General features: G+C 37.9%; 2 protein-coding genes and 1 long non-coding RNA gene across 5 annotated transcripts; 2 read left to right on the plus strand and 1 right to left on the minus strand.

The window, feature by feature from the left end:
* The first annotated feature begins 1651 nt into the window (after positions 1–1651).
* LOC111466844 (thiamine-repressible mitochondrial transport protein THI74) lies at positions 1652–5616 on the plus strand. 3 transcript variants are annotated; one of them, XM_023111503.1, is made up of 5 exons: positions 1657–1758; positions 1899–2008; positions 2106–2761; positions 2858–3281; positions 4867–5616. In XM_023111503.1, exons 3-5 carry the CDS (start codon positions 2228–2230, stop codon positions 5181–5183), a joined length of 1275 nt encoding a protein of 424 aa, XP_022967271.1. In that variant the 5' UTR covers positions 1657–1758; positions 1899–2008; positions 2106–2227; the 3' UTR covers positions 5184–5616. The 3 variants fall into 3 exon arrangements, with proteins under 3 accessions (XP_022967270.1, XP_022967269.1, XP_022967271.1); XM_023111502.1 differs by having other exon boundaries at positions 1652–2008; XM_023111501.1 differs by having other exon boundaries at positions 1652–2761.
* A 922-nt stretch (positions 5617–6538) lies between these two features.
* LOC111466887 (cyclin-dependent kinase inhibitor 3-like) lies at positions 6539–9432 on the minus strand. The gene is made up of 3 exons (XM_023111565.1): positions 8959–9432; positions 7266–7469; positions 6539–7046 (listed from the first exon to the last, which is right to left on the minus strand). Exons 1-3 carry the CDS (start codon positions 9306–9308, stop codon positions 6977–6979), a joined length of 624 nt encoding a protein of 207 aa, XP_022967333.1. The 5' UTR covers positions 9309–9432; the 3' UTR covers positions 6539–6976.
* A 4369-nt stretch (positions 9433–13801) lies between these two features.
* LOC111466903 lies at positions 13802–16382 on the plus strand. The gene is made up of 2 exons (XR_002714434.1): positions 13802–13931; positions 16116–16382. It is a non-coding gene; the product is annotated as an uncharacterized LOC111466903 (long non-coding RNA).
* The last annotated feature ends 883 nt before the right edge of the window (positions 16383–17265 follow it).

The following is a 17265-nucleotide window of genomic DNA, read 5'->3' on the forward strand; positions in this document are numbered from 1 at the left end:
AGTAACTGCAATATGATATGTTAACAAATTGTATATGGATCATGTTGTTGGAGAGTACCTCCAATTGATTCAAGTTTGAGTTTGGGTGGATAGAAGTAGATTTTGTTTATGCTATTGAATATATTTATAAATTTTCTTTATTTATATATATATATAAGGTTTATTGTAATGCCTTTGATCCACCGCTAGGAGATATTGTTCTCTTTAGGCTTTCTCTTTTAGATTTCTCCTCGAGGCTTTAAAATGCGTATGCTAGGGGAAGGTTTCCACACCAATGGTGGCTTGTTCTCCTCCCCAACCAATGTGAGACATCACAATCCACCTTCTGTAGGGCCCAGCGAGGATGCTGACACTCTTTCCTTTTGTCTCACAATCCACCCTCTTTAGGGTCCAGCAAGGACGTTGACACTCTTTCCTTCCGGATTGTGATGTCCCACATTGGTTGGGAGGAGAACAAGTTACCATTTATAAGGGTGTGGAAACATTCCTCTAGCAGACGCATTTTAAAGCCTTAAGGGGAAGCTCGAAAGGGAAAGTCCAAAGAGGACAATATCTGCTAGCGGTGGATTTGGGGTGTTACATTTATTCATTTTCACATTGTAAAAAATCTACAAATATCTTCCAAAATGTTGGTTGGTTATGAAGAATTTGACGCCTCACTTTCTCCCCGTAATAGAATATATGTGCCCTTTAATGCAATCTTCCACTATACCATCTTTGATTTAGCCCCTTAATTTCGATTCTATTTTTTTAATTGTGATATCAAATTTCAATATCATTTGTTTGTTCCTCCATTGCGAGTGATATTGACGATCGATATGAGAGAAAAGTTGAACGAACAGGTAGGTGAGAGAATAACAAAATTCACTAAAATGGGTGAGTCAATGAGAATTTGGTTGAGATGAAATTACAAAATATGATCACGAATTTTGGAGTGAGGTCATAAATTCATTTTTATTTTCTATTGTCAAATATGTTAATGCATTCCATCATAGTTTCCCCAATTCTTAGTGATTGATTATGATTTTGGGTACGTAAACATAACCTAAAAACCTATCCATCGATGGCAGGATCATCATTAAAACCATTATACATACTTACCGACCATTTATGAATTGACAGGACAAGAAATTTTGCTAGACCATTATAGTTATTGTCGTGTTCGTCAGGGCTTTAATCATCAGTTTTCTCTTTTTTTTTTTTTTTTTTTTTTTTTTTGGTCATCGAAGCGCCAACNTCCTTGATTTTTCGTTGTTAGGCGAACGTCATCATACTTGTCGACCATCTAAGAATTGATTGGACAACGAATTTTGCTACCTTAGGATTATTATAGTTATGGTCGTTGTTCACTAGGGCTTTGGTCGTCGTCTCTTCTAGCACCAAGTTCCTTGACCTATCGTCATTAGGCAAGTGCGTTTCTATATATATATATTTCTCTTTGTTTTTTTTTTTTTTTTTTGTTACCATTAATCAAGGTACATCTTTGATTTTTATTTTTTAAAAAAAAATCAAATTTTGTAGGTAAAAATAATAAATGTTAGCTTAATTTTTAGAAAAGAAAAGAAAAAAGAAAATCAACAGTTTTATTTTTTGTTTTTTATTTATTATTATTATAATTAAAAGAAGATTGGAAATTTTTTGGATGTTTTTTGACGACGAACAATCATTTGACGATTCTTCAAGGTAGAGGTCACTGCTACGTCCCAAGAATATTTTCTCTCAATTTCTTCTTTGGGTTCCCGTTGATTCGCCGCCTAGGTTACATTTTTCTTCTCCGGTTCTTTCATTCTACCGCATGAATCTTCCATTGGCCTAAATTTCCCGTGGTTTCAGTCTTCCTGATGCGTCTCTTTCACGGGAGTACCAAAATTGACGACTGGATTTCATGGTGTGCACAGGAAGATGATAATTCCATAACGCTTCTATGATTTCTGATGCATGTGTTTGCCTTCGGACCTCGATCGTTATTTAGATTGCAAATCTGCGCTTTTCCATTTCGATGATACTTGTAAATATTACCTTCTTCTGGAATTTGATTGCACTCTGTTCTGATTCGTGTTCTTTTCTTCTTCCTTGTATTTGAGTGTCTTTTTGGTTGCGTTCAGGTTAAATTTGCTTTGGAGAGTGAAATTTATGGCTGCGTTTTGTTATAAACAAAGAAGAGGTTTGTCTTTTTAGGGTTTTTGTGGTTTGGATTTGGGATAAATTGTATCTGCTTTTGCAAGAGATGAAAAATGAAGTATGGAGATGGGGAATCGGTTTGTTTTACATATTTTTGGTCGCAACCATATGGATAGCTGCTAGTTTTGTGGTTCAATCCGTTGTTGATGAAGGTGTTTCACCCTTCCTTGTTACATACATCTGCAATTCATTGTTTGTTATTTACATCCCCATTGTTGAAATTGCACGCTTCTTGGAGGATAAGTATGGAAGTTTGTTGTTTTGGAAACACAAAAACTTTGATGCATTACAAGAATTGAGGGAGGAACCAGAGCAGGCCATACTTCTTGGAGAAACCGATCTTGTTACAAATGCTGATCATTACAATCCCTCCCTGCATATGCATTTGGAAGATGGACGACCAATTTTGAAGGGAGAAAGTATACTTTCAGAGACAAGATACTCATCTCACGACAAACAAGTGGATGAAAAAGGGCGTTGGACACGCACGAGAGTAGCGAAAGTTAGCTTATTGATTTGCCCTTTTTGGTTCCTTGCTCAGCTCACTTTTAATCTATCATTGAAGTATACTACTGTTACAGTAAGTGATGATCCAGTTCCTCTCTTTTGTTATATTGGTCATTGCTGATTTTATCACATTGGATTTCATAGCTCCCTTTCCTTTGTTTTATTGTAGTCGAATACTATCCTTAGCAGTGCTTCCAGTCTCTTTACATTTTTGGTTTCTCTAGCATTTTTGGGTGAGCAGTTTACATGGGTGAAGCTCGCCAGTGTTCTCCTTTGTATGGGAGGCACAATAATTGTCAGCCTGGGAGACTCGCAATCTGAGACGACGTTGAAGACTTCTTCAAATCCTCTACTTGGTGATGTTCTTTCTCTTGTCTCAGCAGGTTTATATGCTGTATACGTTACCCTTATTCGCAAGAAACTGCCGGATGATGATGAGACGACTGGCAAAGCTAGTATGGCACAATTTCTTGGGTTCCTTGGGCTTTTCAACCTTGTTATTTTCCTTCCTGTTGCTCTTATAATCAAATTCGCTGAAGTGGAACCATTTCACTTGCGGACTTGGAAGGAAGTCGGCATGATTGTTGCTAAAGGTCCGTAAACATCTTTACCAGACTTAGTTATTCTTTTTCGTTGATTTTTATGGGATTGTTAGCTCTCTGCACCTATTTGAAGCTTGTATGCTCTTTGTTTTGGATGAAGGTTCAACGTATTAAATCTTGAATAAACGTACTTTCGTAAAATACACATGATTTTTATGAATCTTTCCATTGAACATGGTGCATTAGGAGATTCTAATCCCTCTTGGTGGATAGCCTTACACAAAAGAAATTCCTTTGTAACTACAGCCTGTTAATGATTATTAGGGATTGGTAGGCTCTTTTTGTGTAGTGTGTAGTAGTTGGGAGGGGGTGCTCTCTACTCCCGGCCCCTTGGCTGTTCTTGCTTCTTCTTTTGAAATATATACCCCTTTGATGTTTCTTATAAAAAAATTAGGAGGGCAGAACCTTTGGGTGGCTAATTATCACAACGTAAGCACTATTTAGTAGATGTTTGAACTTGACTTGCAAGAATCCGATCTCTTATTCATGGTGCTTGGGCACTTGATTGTTTCAAACCCACCCTCATAGATGTCATGCATGGAATTGTTTGAAAACTTGGTCTTGTTATATAAGCATTTTGCAACATCATAAACTATGCATGATGAAGGACGCATTAAGAGAACTTGCAGTACGAGCTGAGGGCTAGCCTTCCAATGAAGAGTTTGCAACGGCTTTTTAAGAAAATTACTTTTATGTGATAGCACATGTTCTATACTTTTTGGAAGTAGCCTTAACAATAATTGAGTGCTTTTTCAGTGTTTTTAATCGGCCCAGATATACTTTTCACTATTCCAAAAGTCATCCCAAACTAGCCCCAAGTACTGTAATGCATTGCAATAAAGATATTGCAATTGTAATGACTGCTTAGAATTTACTTTTAGCACCGTTCCCGAAGTGATTCCATGTTTGCTGTTTCCTCATAGTTCTTGACAAATCTTGTATTGCCTTATGTACACCAAGTTTGTTCATAACGACCCAAGCCTACCGCAAACACATATTGTCTTCTTTGGGCTTTCCCTTCCGGATTTTCCCTCAAGGGTTTTAAAACGCGTCTGCTAGAGAGAGATTTCCATGCCCTTGTAAAGAATGTTTCGTTCTCCTTCCCAACCGATGTGGGATCTCACAATCCATCCCCCTTTGAGGCCAGCATCCTCGCTGACACTTGTTCCCTTCTCCGATTGATGTGGGACCACCCAATCCACTCCCCTTCGGGACCTAGTGTCCTTGCTAGTACACCGCCTCGTGTCCACCTCCCTTCTAGGCTCAGCCTCCTCGCTGACACATAGTCCGGTGTCTAGCTCTGATATCATTTGTAACAATCCAAGCCTACCGCTAGCAGATATTATCTTTTTTGGGTATTCCCTTTCGGGCTTTCCCTCAAGGTTTTTAAAACGCGTCTGCTAGGGAGAGGTTTCCACACCCTTATAAAAAATGTTTTGTTCTCCTCTCCAAATGACGTGGGATCTCTCAGTTTCTTTTCATGTTTGTAGGGTATATATTTCTTTTCATCCTTCTTCCAAGTGTTTGTATTATATTCATATCTTATATTGAACTGGGACTTCCTGTTGATGTTCAGGATTGTTGGATAATGTGCTGAGTGATTACTTGTGGGCAAAAGCCGTTCTTCTAACCACGACAACAGTAGCAACAGCTGGTCTCACAATTCAAATTCCATTAGCTGCCATTGTCGATTCAATAACAGGCAATGCCCCACATCTCATAGATTACCTCGGCGCGGTGGCTGTCATGATCGGTTTCATTGGCATCAACATTCCAACTGATGCATTCAGCTGTTCCAAAGACGCGTCTATCGAATTGCCAAGTGAGAGTGTAATTTCTGATGATCATGATCACAGTGCATCAGTTAGGCAAGAATCGGCTAGCGTTTCGTAGTGTATGCAAAAGCTGGTTCCTATTAGCCATTTTACACCTACAGGTTGAGATCAAATCTGCAAAAACACACCACACACAGATAGAAGAATGTCGAGTAGGAACGACAGAGGATATTGGAGTAATAGCTACTCTAAAAGATTATCATTCTTTTTTCCAGATTCATAACTATGATATACCAAAAGATCAAAGCATACTCAAAAGGGTTTTCTGCACATACCGGATGGAAGAAAATATAGCTGTCGAGTAGGAGTTTTTCATCTCTGAAAGAAAATAGCCAAGTACTTAACTATGTTATGGTAAATGGATGGTTTGGTGTTTATATAGTTTCTTTATCACTTATTTGCTTTGATTTGGACTTGTCTTTGTATGCCTACTCACTTGGTTGACTCATGGACGATCTATTTGTGTATTGTTGCAATGGTGGGGTCGTTTATAAATCCCCTCTGTCAAACTTAGTAATTATATCAATTTAAACCTAAAACTTTACTTTCATGAGTAGTCGGAGTGCACATGAGTTGAGTTAGTTAGATGGGTAATTCAATTCGAAAATTTTCATAGGTCAACCCAATCCAAAACTCTATTTTTGGGTTTGGGTTGGGTTCACAAACTAAGTCGAGACAAGAAGTCGAGCGGAGAAGTCTAACAAAAAATATAGATTGGAGAAGTCCGGTAGAAGTGGAACAGAATGTCGAGTGGAGAGAGTTGGTGACGACGTTCCATGAGAAACACAAAGATGAGGTCTAACTGAGAAATGAAAAATGAGAAGAGAGTTTGACGAAGAAATAAAGAGGCAACTAGCGAGCGACGTCGACATCTGCTATGAGATGAGAACGACGTCAACGGAGAAATAAAGAGGCAAACGACAAAGATGAACACTATAAGACGAGAATGATGAAGACGAAGAATAGAGAGACAATGAGAAAGATAAGAATGATGGAAAAGCATACTTCATCATTACAATTGTTAATTTAATCTCGTGTATCGAAGTGTAGATAGAGAAACAAATAATTATTAATTCAATCTTATCGAACAGGAGAGAGAGACACTCTACACTTGGCAAAGTGTAGATGCCGCCTACACAACATGACTTGTGGGCTTCTCCTGCGTAGGCTTGGGCCTTTTTTTTTTTTTTTTTTTTTTAAAGGTTTTCGAGTTAGGTTGGATTGTCCCAATAAAATGAATTTCGAACTCAAACCCAATCCGAACCGGATAAGGTTCCAAAAAATGAACTCATCCCAAACTCGAAATCCTTTTAAACCTAACCCAATCCTTATAATACGAGTTGTGTTGGATTAGATTCTCGGGTTAGCAGGTTAGATGTACACCACTCACAAGTAGTCTATTTAGACAATTTGTTTGTAATTTATAACTACTTTCACTCAATTTTATTTAAAATTGGATCAAAATCAACTAATTAAATCACCGCCTCCTAAATTTGATGATGTTGGCTCCCCAAACTAACTGCCACTCAATGCTCATTTTAGGATGCTAAACTTCTTCATTTGGTGCTGCGATTACAAACGGAACTATGAACAGTGAGAAAGTACGTACACTATTTTATTAGTTTCCAAGACAAACTAACCACATATAGACCGCACAAGCAGCTAATATAAGTATTACAAATGCATATATACTACCCATTTCCCCAAATGTCTCCAACTAAAGATGGATTAAAAGCCGGTTAGTATGAGATGTCCTAACTTTGTGGTACTATGGTGAGCTCAATGCCTGTCTTCGACCCATCCCTGGATCCCCATCGCGAGCTCGATAGAGATATTTGAGATCGTAGCTACTTAAGGAGCCACTTGCACCCATTCGTATCGTCCTGGGAGGGGCATATCCCTTGCGAAGTCGAAGTTATACCTGCAAAGATCCACACACATGTAAGGTGATCGACATGACAGAAAAGCATATCCTACACAAAAATTAACGATCAACTCGATCAGCTCGATCATTTCGCTCTTGAGCTCACTGCTGCTATAGTTCATTCATAGAGTTGGCTCTAGCAACACTATCTAAACATAATCTTGATAGTGATTTTCTAATCGAAGCACATATCATAAGATAAATTATTTCACCTACTTCTGAATAAATGTTCTTTGTTGCCATAGTTCTTCCTGTGCGAAGAACTCCTCTATATCATTTGCTGTAGGGAAACTTTTAAGCAATTCCATCTGTCCTCTTGATTTGGTTGAACATGAATTCATCTCCGTCCTTGTTGAAAGAGGTGTTTCGTTGGTGCTTGAATCCCTAGCCATGCTGCCGTGTATATTTTCTGCAGTTCCCCTACACAACAGTGCTTGAATCACTTGGTGAAAATTTGTAAACCTCCGAAGAGTTATAGAACACCGAGGTTCCAACTAGTTTTTGAAAAAATAACTGTTTATGCTCGATCGACTCGACTAACTTGTTCAAAAGCTTGCCCTTAAGAATACATTAATTAAATTCACTATCCCTTCTTTTTCCATGTAGTGTTTACTTTTCATGTACACACTGCACCGCATCGAATCTCTTGGAAGGAATATGCCAAGTCTAATGGGACAAGCTCAAATTTGGCTATTAGTACAAAATATGGCACAAAATAGATTATTATAAAATATAACTTACTTGTTACCTACACGTTTCAAGTACCAAACCAGGCTCAGCCCCAAGAAAACGACATATGCGGCAGACAATAACTATTTCAATCAAATTAATGCAAGTAAAACTTCATCAAATCCGGTGACACGATGATTTTCAATCCTCTGATCTACTAACTGAGCTATTCCGGCCATTTCTGACAGATTATCCTTATTTTAATACCAGATTTGAACCGGTGACATAGGATTTTCAGTCCTCTGCTCTACCAACTAAGCTATCCTGACCATTTTCGACACATTATTCTTATTTTAATACCAGATTTGAACTGGGGACGTGAGAATTTTCAGTCCTCTGCTCTACCAATTGAACTATTCCGGCCATTTCCGACACATTATCCTTCTTTTAATACCAGATTTGAACCGGTGACAGGATTTTCACTACCAACTGAGCTATCCTGGCCATTTTTGACACATTATCCTTATTTTAATACCAGATTTGAACGGGTGACACGAGGATTTTCAATCCTCTATTCTACCAACTGAGCTATTTCGACTATTTCCGACACATTATCCAAAGTTTTCATGCCAAAATTTAGATGTAGCAACAAAAAAAATTCAACAATTTATGTCTATAATATATTCTTGGTAGCAGAGAAAAATTAAGAAATTTTGTCATATATTGGAAAATAAAACCTGCGATGCTTAAAAGCTACATGGGGGCAGTTGGGACAGACATGAAACAGATGCATATACTAAAGAAGTACTCCTAAAGTCACATCTTATCAGCTTAACTAGCCTTTCACGAAAGATGCACTACAGCCACAGATAGAAACAATAGAACTACAGGATGTGAAGTGGAAAGTGAAGTCAATAAAAGGGGAAAAACCCAGTACGAGCATAGTAATAGTCAAACGATAGCACATGTTCGCAGAGTGAGCCCATCCATTTCTTTAGAAATCGATACATCAACCCTACGAGCAAACAAAATTCCGAAGACATACATATAATATGATTAAAAAAGGGGAAATCAGTGAAACCGATGAACTAGAGACAACCATTTTAACAGGGGAAAACGAAATATGGAAGAAATCGACTATTGTCGGAACTAGGTACAATAGCAGCCAAAAAATAAAAGAACACTTAGCTAAAATTGAACAAAAATAACAATACTCCCAGAAAAGTTCTAGAAACCATACCAATTTTCACCTCCAAATTCCCGACAGTCTTCGACATCCGAAACATTTCCACTCTTCTCCGAATTCGCTGAATCCCGCATCAAGCGTGAGCCAATCGAGGAACATTCAGGAGTTAAGCGAGCTCTGCAACACTCGCCGTTATCAAGCCGGCGTCTCCGAAGATGCAAATAGGAAGAAGAAGAAAGCGGTGTAGGGCCGGAAGCAGCGGCAGATTGAGGGGAGGAGTTGTTGAGGCGCTGTAAGGCAAGGGTTTTAGCAGCTCTAGGACAGAGTCCCTGAGAGGACAGCATTGAGACTTCCATGAGAGCAATGTCGCCAGTAAGTTCGGATTTCTTCATGTACTTTCCCATGAATGTTAGAGAGTGAGAGTAGGGTTCTTGGGATCTCTCTCTTCCGTTCTCAATGAACAGAGCTCTGAGAGAGAGGGAGTTCGTAGGAAAGAGACGAGAGAGAGAGAGAGAGAAAGCGCGGGAAAAATTCCTAAATGTTAGGGTTGGGGATTGGGAGAACGGTTCCCCATTTATATATATATATATATATTTCGAAAATAAAATTAATTTAGTTTAAATTAAAAATTAATACATAAATATAATTTTTTTTAAGGTATAAATTTGGGTTGAATTATATTTAAATAAATTAAAATTTTATGAATTTAGTTCAACACAATCTCAACCAAATCAATTTATTATATTTTTATATTTTTATTTTTATTTAACTTTATACTTATTTTATTATTATTTATCCTCTAATTACTCCTAAAATAACTTTTATTCATCTATTAGTAAGATTTTTCAAAATATATAAATATTAATTAAATATTTAAAATTGTTTTACAAAATATTATTTTTACTTTAATTAAAAATAATATTTTGAATAAATGATTCAAATAATCCGAACAAATCCAACAACAATTTATATTTATTTGAAGGTTAAATTATAAATTTGATTCTCTAATTTTCTAAATCTAATTAGTGACGTCACCCATGTACGCAAAAACTCATCCTAAATAACCTCGTAAAAACACAACATAGTCTTTCATAAAGATTCTTAATCCAAAACAAACTTATCTCCAAAAATAAACCTTCAATAACTGAATTCAAAATAAATCTAGATAAAATAATTCTCACTATAACTTAAAACAGTCTAATAACGTAAACTCCAAAAAAAAATCCCCTCTCCAACTTTCATGGTGTCCTCAACTCCGCCGTCAACTGTACCTTGGCACCTTGCCTTTAACTGAAAAATGTAGGTAGCGCGTGGCTTGAGTATTTTATGAAATACTCAGTAAGTCACCCCACTGTTGGGTCAGACATGTAAACACATGCAACATATGAGCATGACTTAACTTTTCATAAACTTTACATGACCTTGGGCGATTTTCTATTCCGAGTAGGGTTGGATGTGTGGTACTCCTGCACACGCCGCTCATGTACGCATACATGGACCCACCAGGTGGACTCGTATACATACCCTAGGCCTGACTAAGTCAAGCACAACGTGTAAGGATTCAGATTTTTATTTTTTTTAGATTTTATGTTGAGATTTTATTTTGCTGCCAATGTAAGGATTCAGATTTTTATTTCTCTTACATTTTATGTGGGTGCGAAAATAAAAAGATATTAGGTATTTATTCTGGCTAGAAAAGATGCACGATTTCTGACCAAGAAGCTACTACCTTAATGGAAAAGTTATAAATAAAACATTTTATATTCCTATATTCAACTCTTCTCCTTCCTTAAAAACGACTTTTGCTCTCCAAACTTGTTTGTGTTATCAAGGGTATCTGAGAGTGTGGGGAAAATCGAGAGTGTTAGTCGGAAAAACGTGTGGGTTGGTTCACTGGTAGTTTCCTTGTTCGGCGAGTTCTCGAAACCGACTGTGTTGCTATTTTGGAGGAAGAGTCGAGTGGAAGTTAGTGTCGACGTCAGAATGGCTGCGTCGAAGAAGGCAAACCGTCGGAACGAAGGAGGAGGATGCCACGTATCGTCATCGGAAACGGAAGGGATTGCGTCGTCGACGGCAGCGACACATCAGATTAGGGTTTTCGTGAGGGTTCGGGTGAAGAAAACACAGAGTTGGGTTAGGTTTCGACCTTTGAACCGGCCCATGTGCGTTTCAGCCCAACACGGACGTGCGTTGCAGCCTTGGTCTCGACTTGGCTTGACGTGTACAGCGGCTCGGCTCCGTCAAAACCCACGGCTCGACTCTCTCAATTCCCGCAGCTCGGCTTGGCGGCTTAGTTGATCGACTCGGCAGCTCGGCTTACTGGCTCAATATCACTATAATATATTGATTTCAAGATTTTTGGCTCTTCCAAAGCCGTTTCTGCCCTAAGTCTTACCATGAGGTCAGTATGGTTCCTAACCATCAAAGACAGATTGTGTTGGGAGTTTATTTTTATAAATTGAATGAGATTTAGTTAGGGTATGCTATGAAAGGTTCCTAAATTTTTATGTGGTTATTATAGGACGTATTTAACGGTTGGGATTAGATTGTTGTGAGTGTCTTCGGCCAAGGCCATCGAGTTAAGTGATCTTACTGTTGAAGTTAGTTTACTACGTGTTGTATGATGGTGCATGCCCTGTGGCCCCATGCACCATGTTTAATTATGTGATATGACTATATGATGTATGAATTATGTAACTCTTTATGCTTTGAAAGGTAATGGGTTATGTTGACGGTTGACTGTTTATGTTATGTGAAGTTATGAATGATATGTTAGTAATATTTGCCATGAAAATGTTGATAGATATCATAGATACACATAGTATTATCGAGTCATGTCATGAGATGTTTATGCAACTGGAATGTACTTTCATGTTATGTAATATGCTATGTAAGGTAAGTCATGTGAGATGTCATGTAATGTAAGAACCGTATATGCGATGTTAGCACTGCTTATATAATGCCATGTTAGATATGTTAAGGGACTTCATGCATATATGTATGTCACGTGCATCGGGATTCTTTCCCTTTATGTTACGAAAGAATTAAATACGATATTTATGTTCGTCATGATATCATGCGGACCCTTTTTTGTTCTGTGGTGTTCGGCGACATGTAACACGTTGTGCCCGACCAAGCCAGGCCTAGGAGGTATGTATACGAGCCCAAGGCTATGTAAAATTTATGAAAAGTTAAGTCCCTCTCATATGTTGCATGTGCTTGCATTCCTAACTCCAACAGTTGGGTGACTTACTGAGTATTTCATATCTACATTTTTCAGGTAAAGGCAAGATGCCAATGTACGGTTGACGGCGTAGCTGAGGACACCATGGAAGTTGAAGAAGGGATATTTTTAGAAGTTTACCTTTATTACATTGTTGTAAGATGAAGCATTGAATATTGTTTTATTTAAATTTATTTTGAATTCAGTTATTGAAGGTTTATTTTTGGAGATAGGTCTGTTTAGATTTATGAATCTAAAAGACTTTGTTGTGTTTTTTTCAAGGTTATTTATGATAGCTCCCGCGTAATGAATTATGCATGCATTGGGTGACGTCACTAATAGGTTTAGGAAATTAGGGGCGTTACACAACGTGTTACACGTCGCTGGACACCACAAAACAGAAAAGGGCCCGCATGATATCATGACGAACATAAATATCGTAATTCAGCCCGCATGATATCATGACGAACATAAATATCGTAATTCATTCTTTCGTAGCATAAAGTGGAAGAATCCCGATGCACGTGACATACATATATGCATGAAGTTTCTTAAGATATCTAACATGGCAATACTTGCAGTGCTAACATCGCATATACGTTTCTTACATTACATGACATCTCACATGACTTACATTACATGAAATATTACATAACATGAAAGTACATTCCAGTTGCATAAACATCTCATGACATGACTCGATAATACTATGTGTATCCATGACATCGATCAACATTTTCATGACATATATTACTAACATATCATTCATAACTTCACATAACATAAACAGTCAACAGTCAACATAACCCATTACGTTTCATAGCATAAATAGTCACATAATTCATACATCATATAGTCATATCACATAGTAAAACATTGGTGCATGCATGGGCCACAGGGCACACTCCATCATACAACACATAGTAAACTAACTCCAACAGTAAGGTCACTTACCTCGATGGCCTTGGCCGAAGTCACTCACAACAAGCTAATTTCAATGGTTAAATACGTTCTATAATAATCACATAGAAACTTAGGAACCTTTCATAATATACCCTAGCTAAATTTCATACTATTTATCAAAATCAACTCCCAACACAATCTGTCTTTGATGGTTAGGAACCATACTGATCTTAGATGGTAAAACTAAGGGCAGAAACGGCTTCAAAACGACCGAAAACCTAGAAATCGATATATTATAGCAATACTGAGCCGATAAGTTGAGCCGCCGAGCCGACCAACTAAGTCGTCAAGCCGAGTCGCGGGAATTGACGGAGCCGAGGCGACGTACACGCCAAACTTGCCACGTTGCAATATTTTTTTTTTTATATAATTTAAACACGTGTTTATTAGGAAGACATTTCCACACTTTGGCAAGAAATGTTTTATTTACGAACGTGGGATTTCACAATCCACCCTAGTGTCCTCGGTGACATACGGCTCGGTGTTTGACTCAGATATCACTTGTAACCATTCAAGCCCATCGTTAGTAGATATTATCAGCTTTGACTCGTTATGTAGTGTCATAAGGCTCACCATTCTAAAATGAATCAACTATAAACAAGTTAAAGAAGTTTTCACGCTAATATTTGGTTTCTATCTACTGCTGATATAAGATTTGTTGACAGGCCAAAATATAATAATGGGTTCGATATGGTTCATTAATGTGAGGTAAGAATGGTTCAAACAAACTCTCCATTCCACATATTGAGCCATTCAATATATCGGTTTCTTCGCGGCTTCCACCATCGACGTGGTTTCTGATTGCCGATGGAAAGAAAAGTTCGACTCCTTTCTTCAATGGGTATCAATTTTCTTCTCCGTTTCTCCATTTCTCAGATCACTGCGATTCTTTCTTCTTCATAATCTGTTGATGTTTCTTTGTTTCTACGTTCTGGGATTTGATTAGTGCGTCTGCCTATCGTTTCATGGTTTATGATTAATATCTATGATTTTCAGTATACGCTTATGCCTTTAATTGGTTTAGTATGAGCTTTGAGATTTTCTTTCTTCCTGCGGTTGGTTGCTCTGCTTGTAGTGATTTTGAAAGTTGCACATGAAGTGTTTGATTTATTTACGCAATGAAATGAATTTGGGTTTCGTTCCTTTACTTGGATTCTTTTGAATACAACTCCTTGGCTTTTCAAAATTTCCTCGGGAAAGATGGCGATGGCTGACGTTTTAGTTTGTAAGAGCTAAGTTGATTGCTAGTAGATATTGTCTTCTTTAGGCTTTCCCTTTTAGGCTCCCCTCAAAGTTTCTAAAACGTATCTACTAGGGAGAGGTTTTCACACCCTTGTAAGGAATGTTTCGTTCTACTCTCTAACCAACCAATGTGGGATCTCACAATCCACCCCTTTGGGGGGCCTAGTGTCCTAACTGGCACATTGCTCGATGTCTGACTCTGATACCATTTGTAACCGCTCAAGTTTATTGCTAGTAAATACTGTCTTCTTCGGGCTTTCCCTCAAGGTTTTAAGACGAGTCTCGTCTTAAAACCTCGAGGGGAAGCCTAAAGAGGACAATATCTGCTAGCAGACTTCACCGCTAGCAGATATTGTCCTCTTTAGGTTTTTTCTTTCAGGCTTCCCTTCAAAGTTTTTAAAACACGTCTACTAGAGAGGGGTTTTCAGACTCTTATAAAAAAAGTTTCGTTCTCCTCTCCAACCAACGTGGGATCTTCTCTAATTTAACTCGGTAGATGTCTTTCTGTCCCATGTGTGGGACTTTGGCTCAAGCTCAATACCCATTGTACTCCTAAATTGCTTTGACAATTACCAACATGTAAATAATGAGTAATGTTGTTTGTGTTTACAACCTCACAATGCAAGGAGTCTCACAGAGTTGTATTGAATCTATACGACCTTAGTTGCGGATTGGCTCGACAGTTGGTACCCAATTAAAAGAGTAGTATGTGGTAAGTGCTGAACTTTGTTAAGATATTATGTTACTTGGTACCCAATTAAAAGAGTAGTATATGGATAAACTGAGACTACATCGAATTGAAAGTTTTTTTAAGGATATCAAATTATGGTTAGGAAATGTTTAAAAATATTGATAGTTATTGTAACGGCTCAAGTCCACCACTAGCAGATATTGTCCTCTTTGGTTGCCTTTCGAGCTTCCCCTCAAAGTTTTTAAAATGCGTCTACTAGGGAGAGGTTTCCACACCCTTATAAAGAATGCTTCATCTCCTCAACCAATATGGGATCTCACAGTCACTACTCATACTAAGCTGTACCATTCTTTTTTAGGTAGTTCAATTATATGAACTCTGAAGTTAAGCATGTTTAACTTGGAGGTATGTAAGATGTAATAGCCCAAGCCCACCGCTAGAAGATATTGTCCTCTTTCGGTTTTCCCTTTCGGATTTTCCCTCAAAGTTTTTAAAATGTGTCTGCTAAGGAGAGGTTTCCACATCCTTACAAAGAATGTTTCGTTCCCCTCTCCAACTGATGTGGGATATCACATAGGATGATCTCTTGAAAATTTCCCAAAACTCATGTGAGTGAGATAATACATGCTAAAATGACACGTGTTGGTTTGTGACTATAGTCTTCGCTCTTAAAAGTAGTTCAAGACAAGTAAGAACATAGTTATATTGAGAAGATGCATGAGAATTTTGGGACCATCAAATTCTAAATCTTGGTCTGAATCCTAAGAAATTTACATGTATATTTTGATGAGTTGATCTTATGAATCAAGTCTCCTTTCCGAAAAATCAATTTTTGGGGGAACTCCATAGCACTAGACAGTCTTTTCTTACTTGAACTGGTCTTAGGACAATGAACACTTACTTGTCTCTGCATTAGTAATGTCAATTTTTGTTGATGAAGTATAGCACGATATCGCTTTCTTGCAAATTTTTACTCCAAAGTCGACTTAAGCATAACTTAACTGGTTAAAGTATATATTCTTAACCAAGTGGTCAGACATTCAAATTCTCACAGGTTGAACTCTGAGTGGTTGATTCTCTTATGCATTTCAGCTGAAACTTACAGCTTGTTGGGTCACAATTGCAACAACTTTAGTAATGAGGTTGATCAGCCTTTGGTTGGCTCGACCATCCCTGAGTATATTCTTCAGCTTCCCAGCGAAGTTAGCAGCAGTCCCGTCGGTAGACTCCTGCGTAAGTCGGGATAGAGATAACAATCATAGATTCTTTTTAGTCGATACATCTATTATATTATTCGTGGTAATGTTCGTTGTATTGACCGTGTCGATGATTCAAAACCTCAAAACAATGTTAAGATCTGGGGTAGTTCTGAAAGTTCCACAGGTTAGGCATAAACAACCAACGACTTCGGCCGCGAATATCGGTCTTCGATTCTAATGTTGAAGAATCATCAGGCTGTGATGTTGGACCGCGCTGTCGTGGTGGTAGCAAGGCAACTAAAGGGCAGTCTGCTGGGCAAAAACAATGGAGGACTTGACACATCTGGCTATAAAACCTGCTGCAGGGGCAGGGCTGCAGAAGTTGCCTGGGATGACAATTGATAGAAAGTCTGTCCGGGGATGCTTGAGCCATGATATGAGACAGTATCTATGACAGCTCAAGCTTACCACTAGCAAATATTGTCCACTTTTGCCTGTTATGTATCACAGAACTAGAGTGTATGAAGTTATGAACATGACATCCTTCTCCCTCCAATGTCGCTCAAGAATGCAAGTAGTTAAAAAATTTTGAGAGGGAACATTATTGAGAAAACGGTTTACTGATAGTAAACATATTAAGCTCTCTGCAACTTTGTTTTTAATTTTCTAACACGAAAAACAAAAACGTTATCTAACATGAATCATTTCAATCATTTCAATTCATATAAATTCATGTTCAAAATTACTAAATATGAGATAATATTTATTTCTTATGAGAGTAAAAACCTCTCCCTAGGACATGCGTTTTAAAAACATTGAGGGAAAGTTCAAATAGAACCATATTTGCTAAAAGCAGGTTTGGACTGTTACAATGATATCAGAACAATATTTGGGGCTGTTACAATGATATCAGAGCTAGACATCGGGCAGTGTGCCCTCCTAAGGGGATTGTGAGATCCCACATCGGTTGGAGAGGGGAAAGAACATTCCTTATAAAGGGAAACCTCTCATGTTTTTTAACTTTAAAGGGAAGCCGGGAAAGC

The sequence above is a fragment of the Cucurbita maxima genome, unplaced genomic scaffold (assembly GCF_002738345.1).
Source record: "Cucurbita maxima cultivar Rimu unplaced genomic scaffold, Cmax_1.0 Cma_Scf00032, whole genome shotgun sequence".
Lineage (NCBI taxonomy): Eukaryota > Viridiplantae > Streptophyta > Magnoliopsida > Cucurbitales > Cucurbitaceae > Cucurbita > Cucurbita maxima.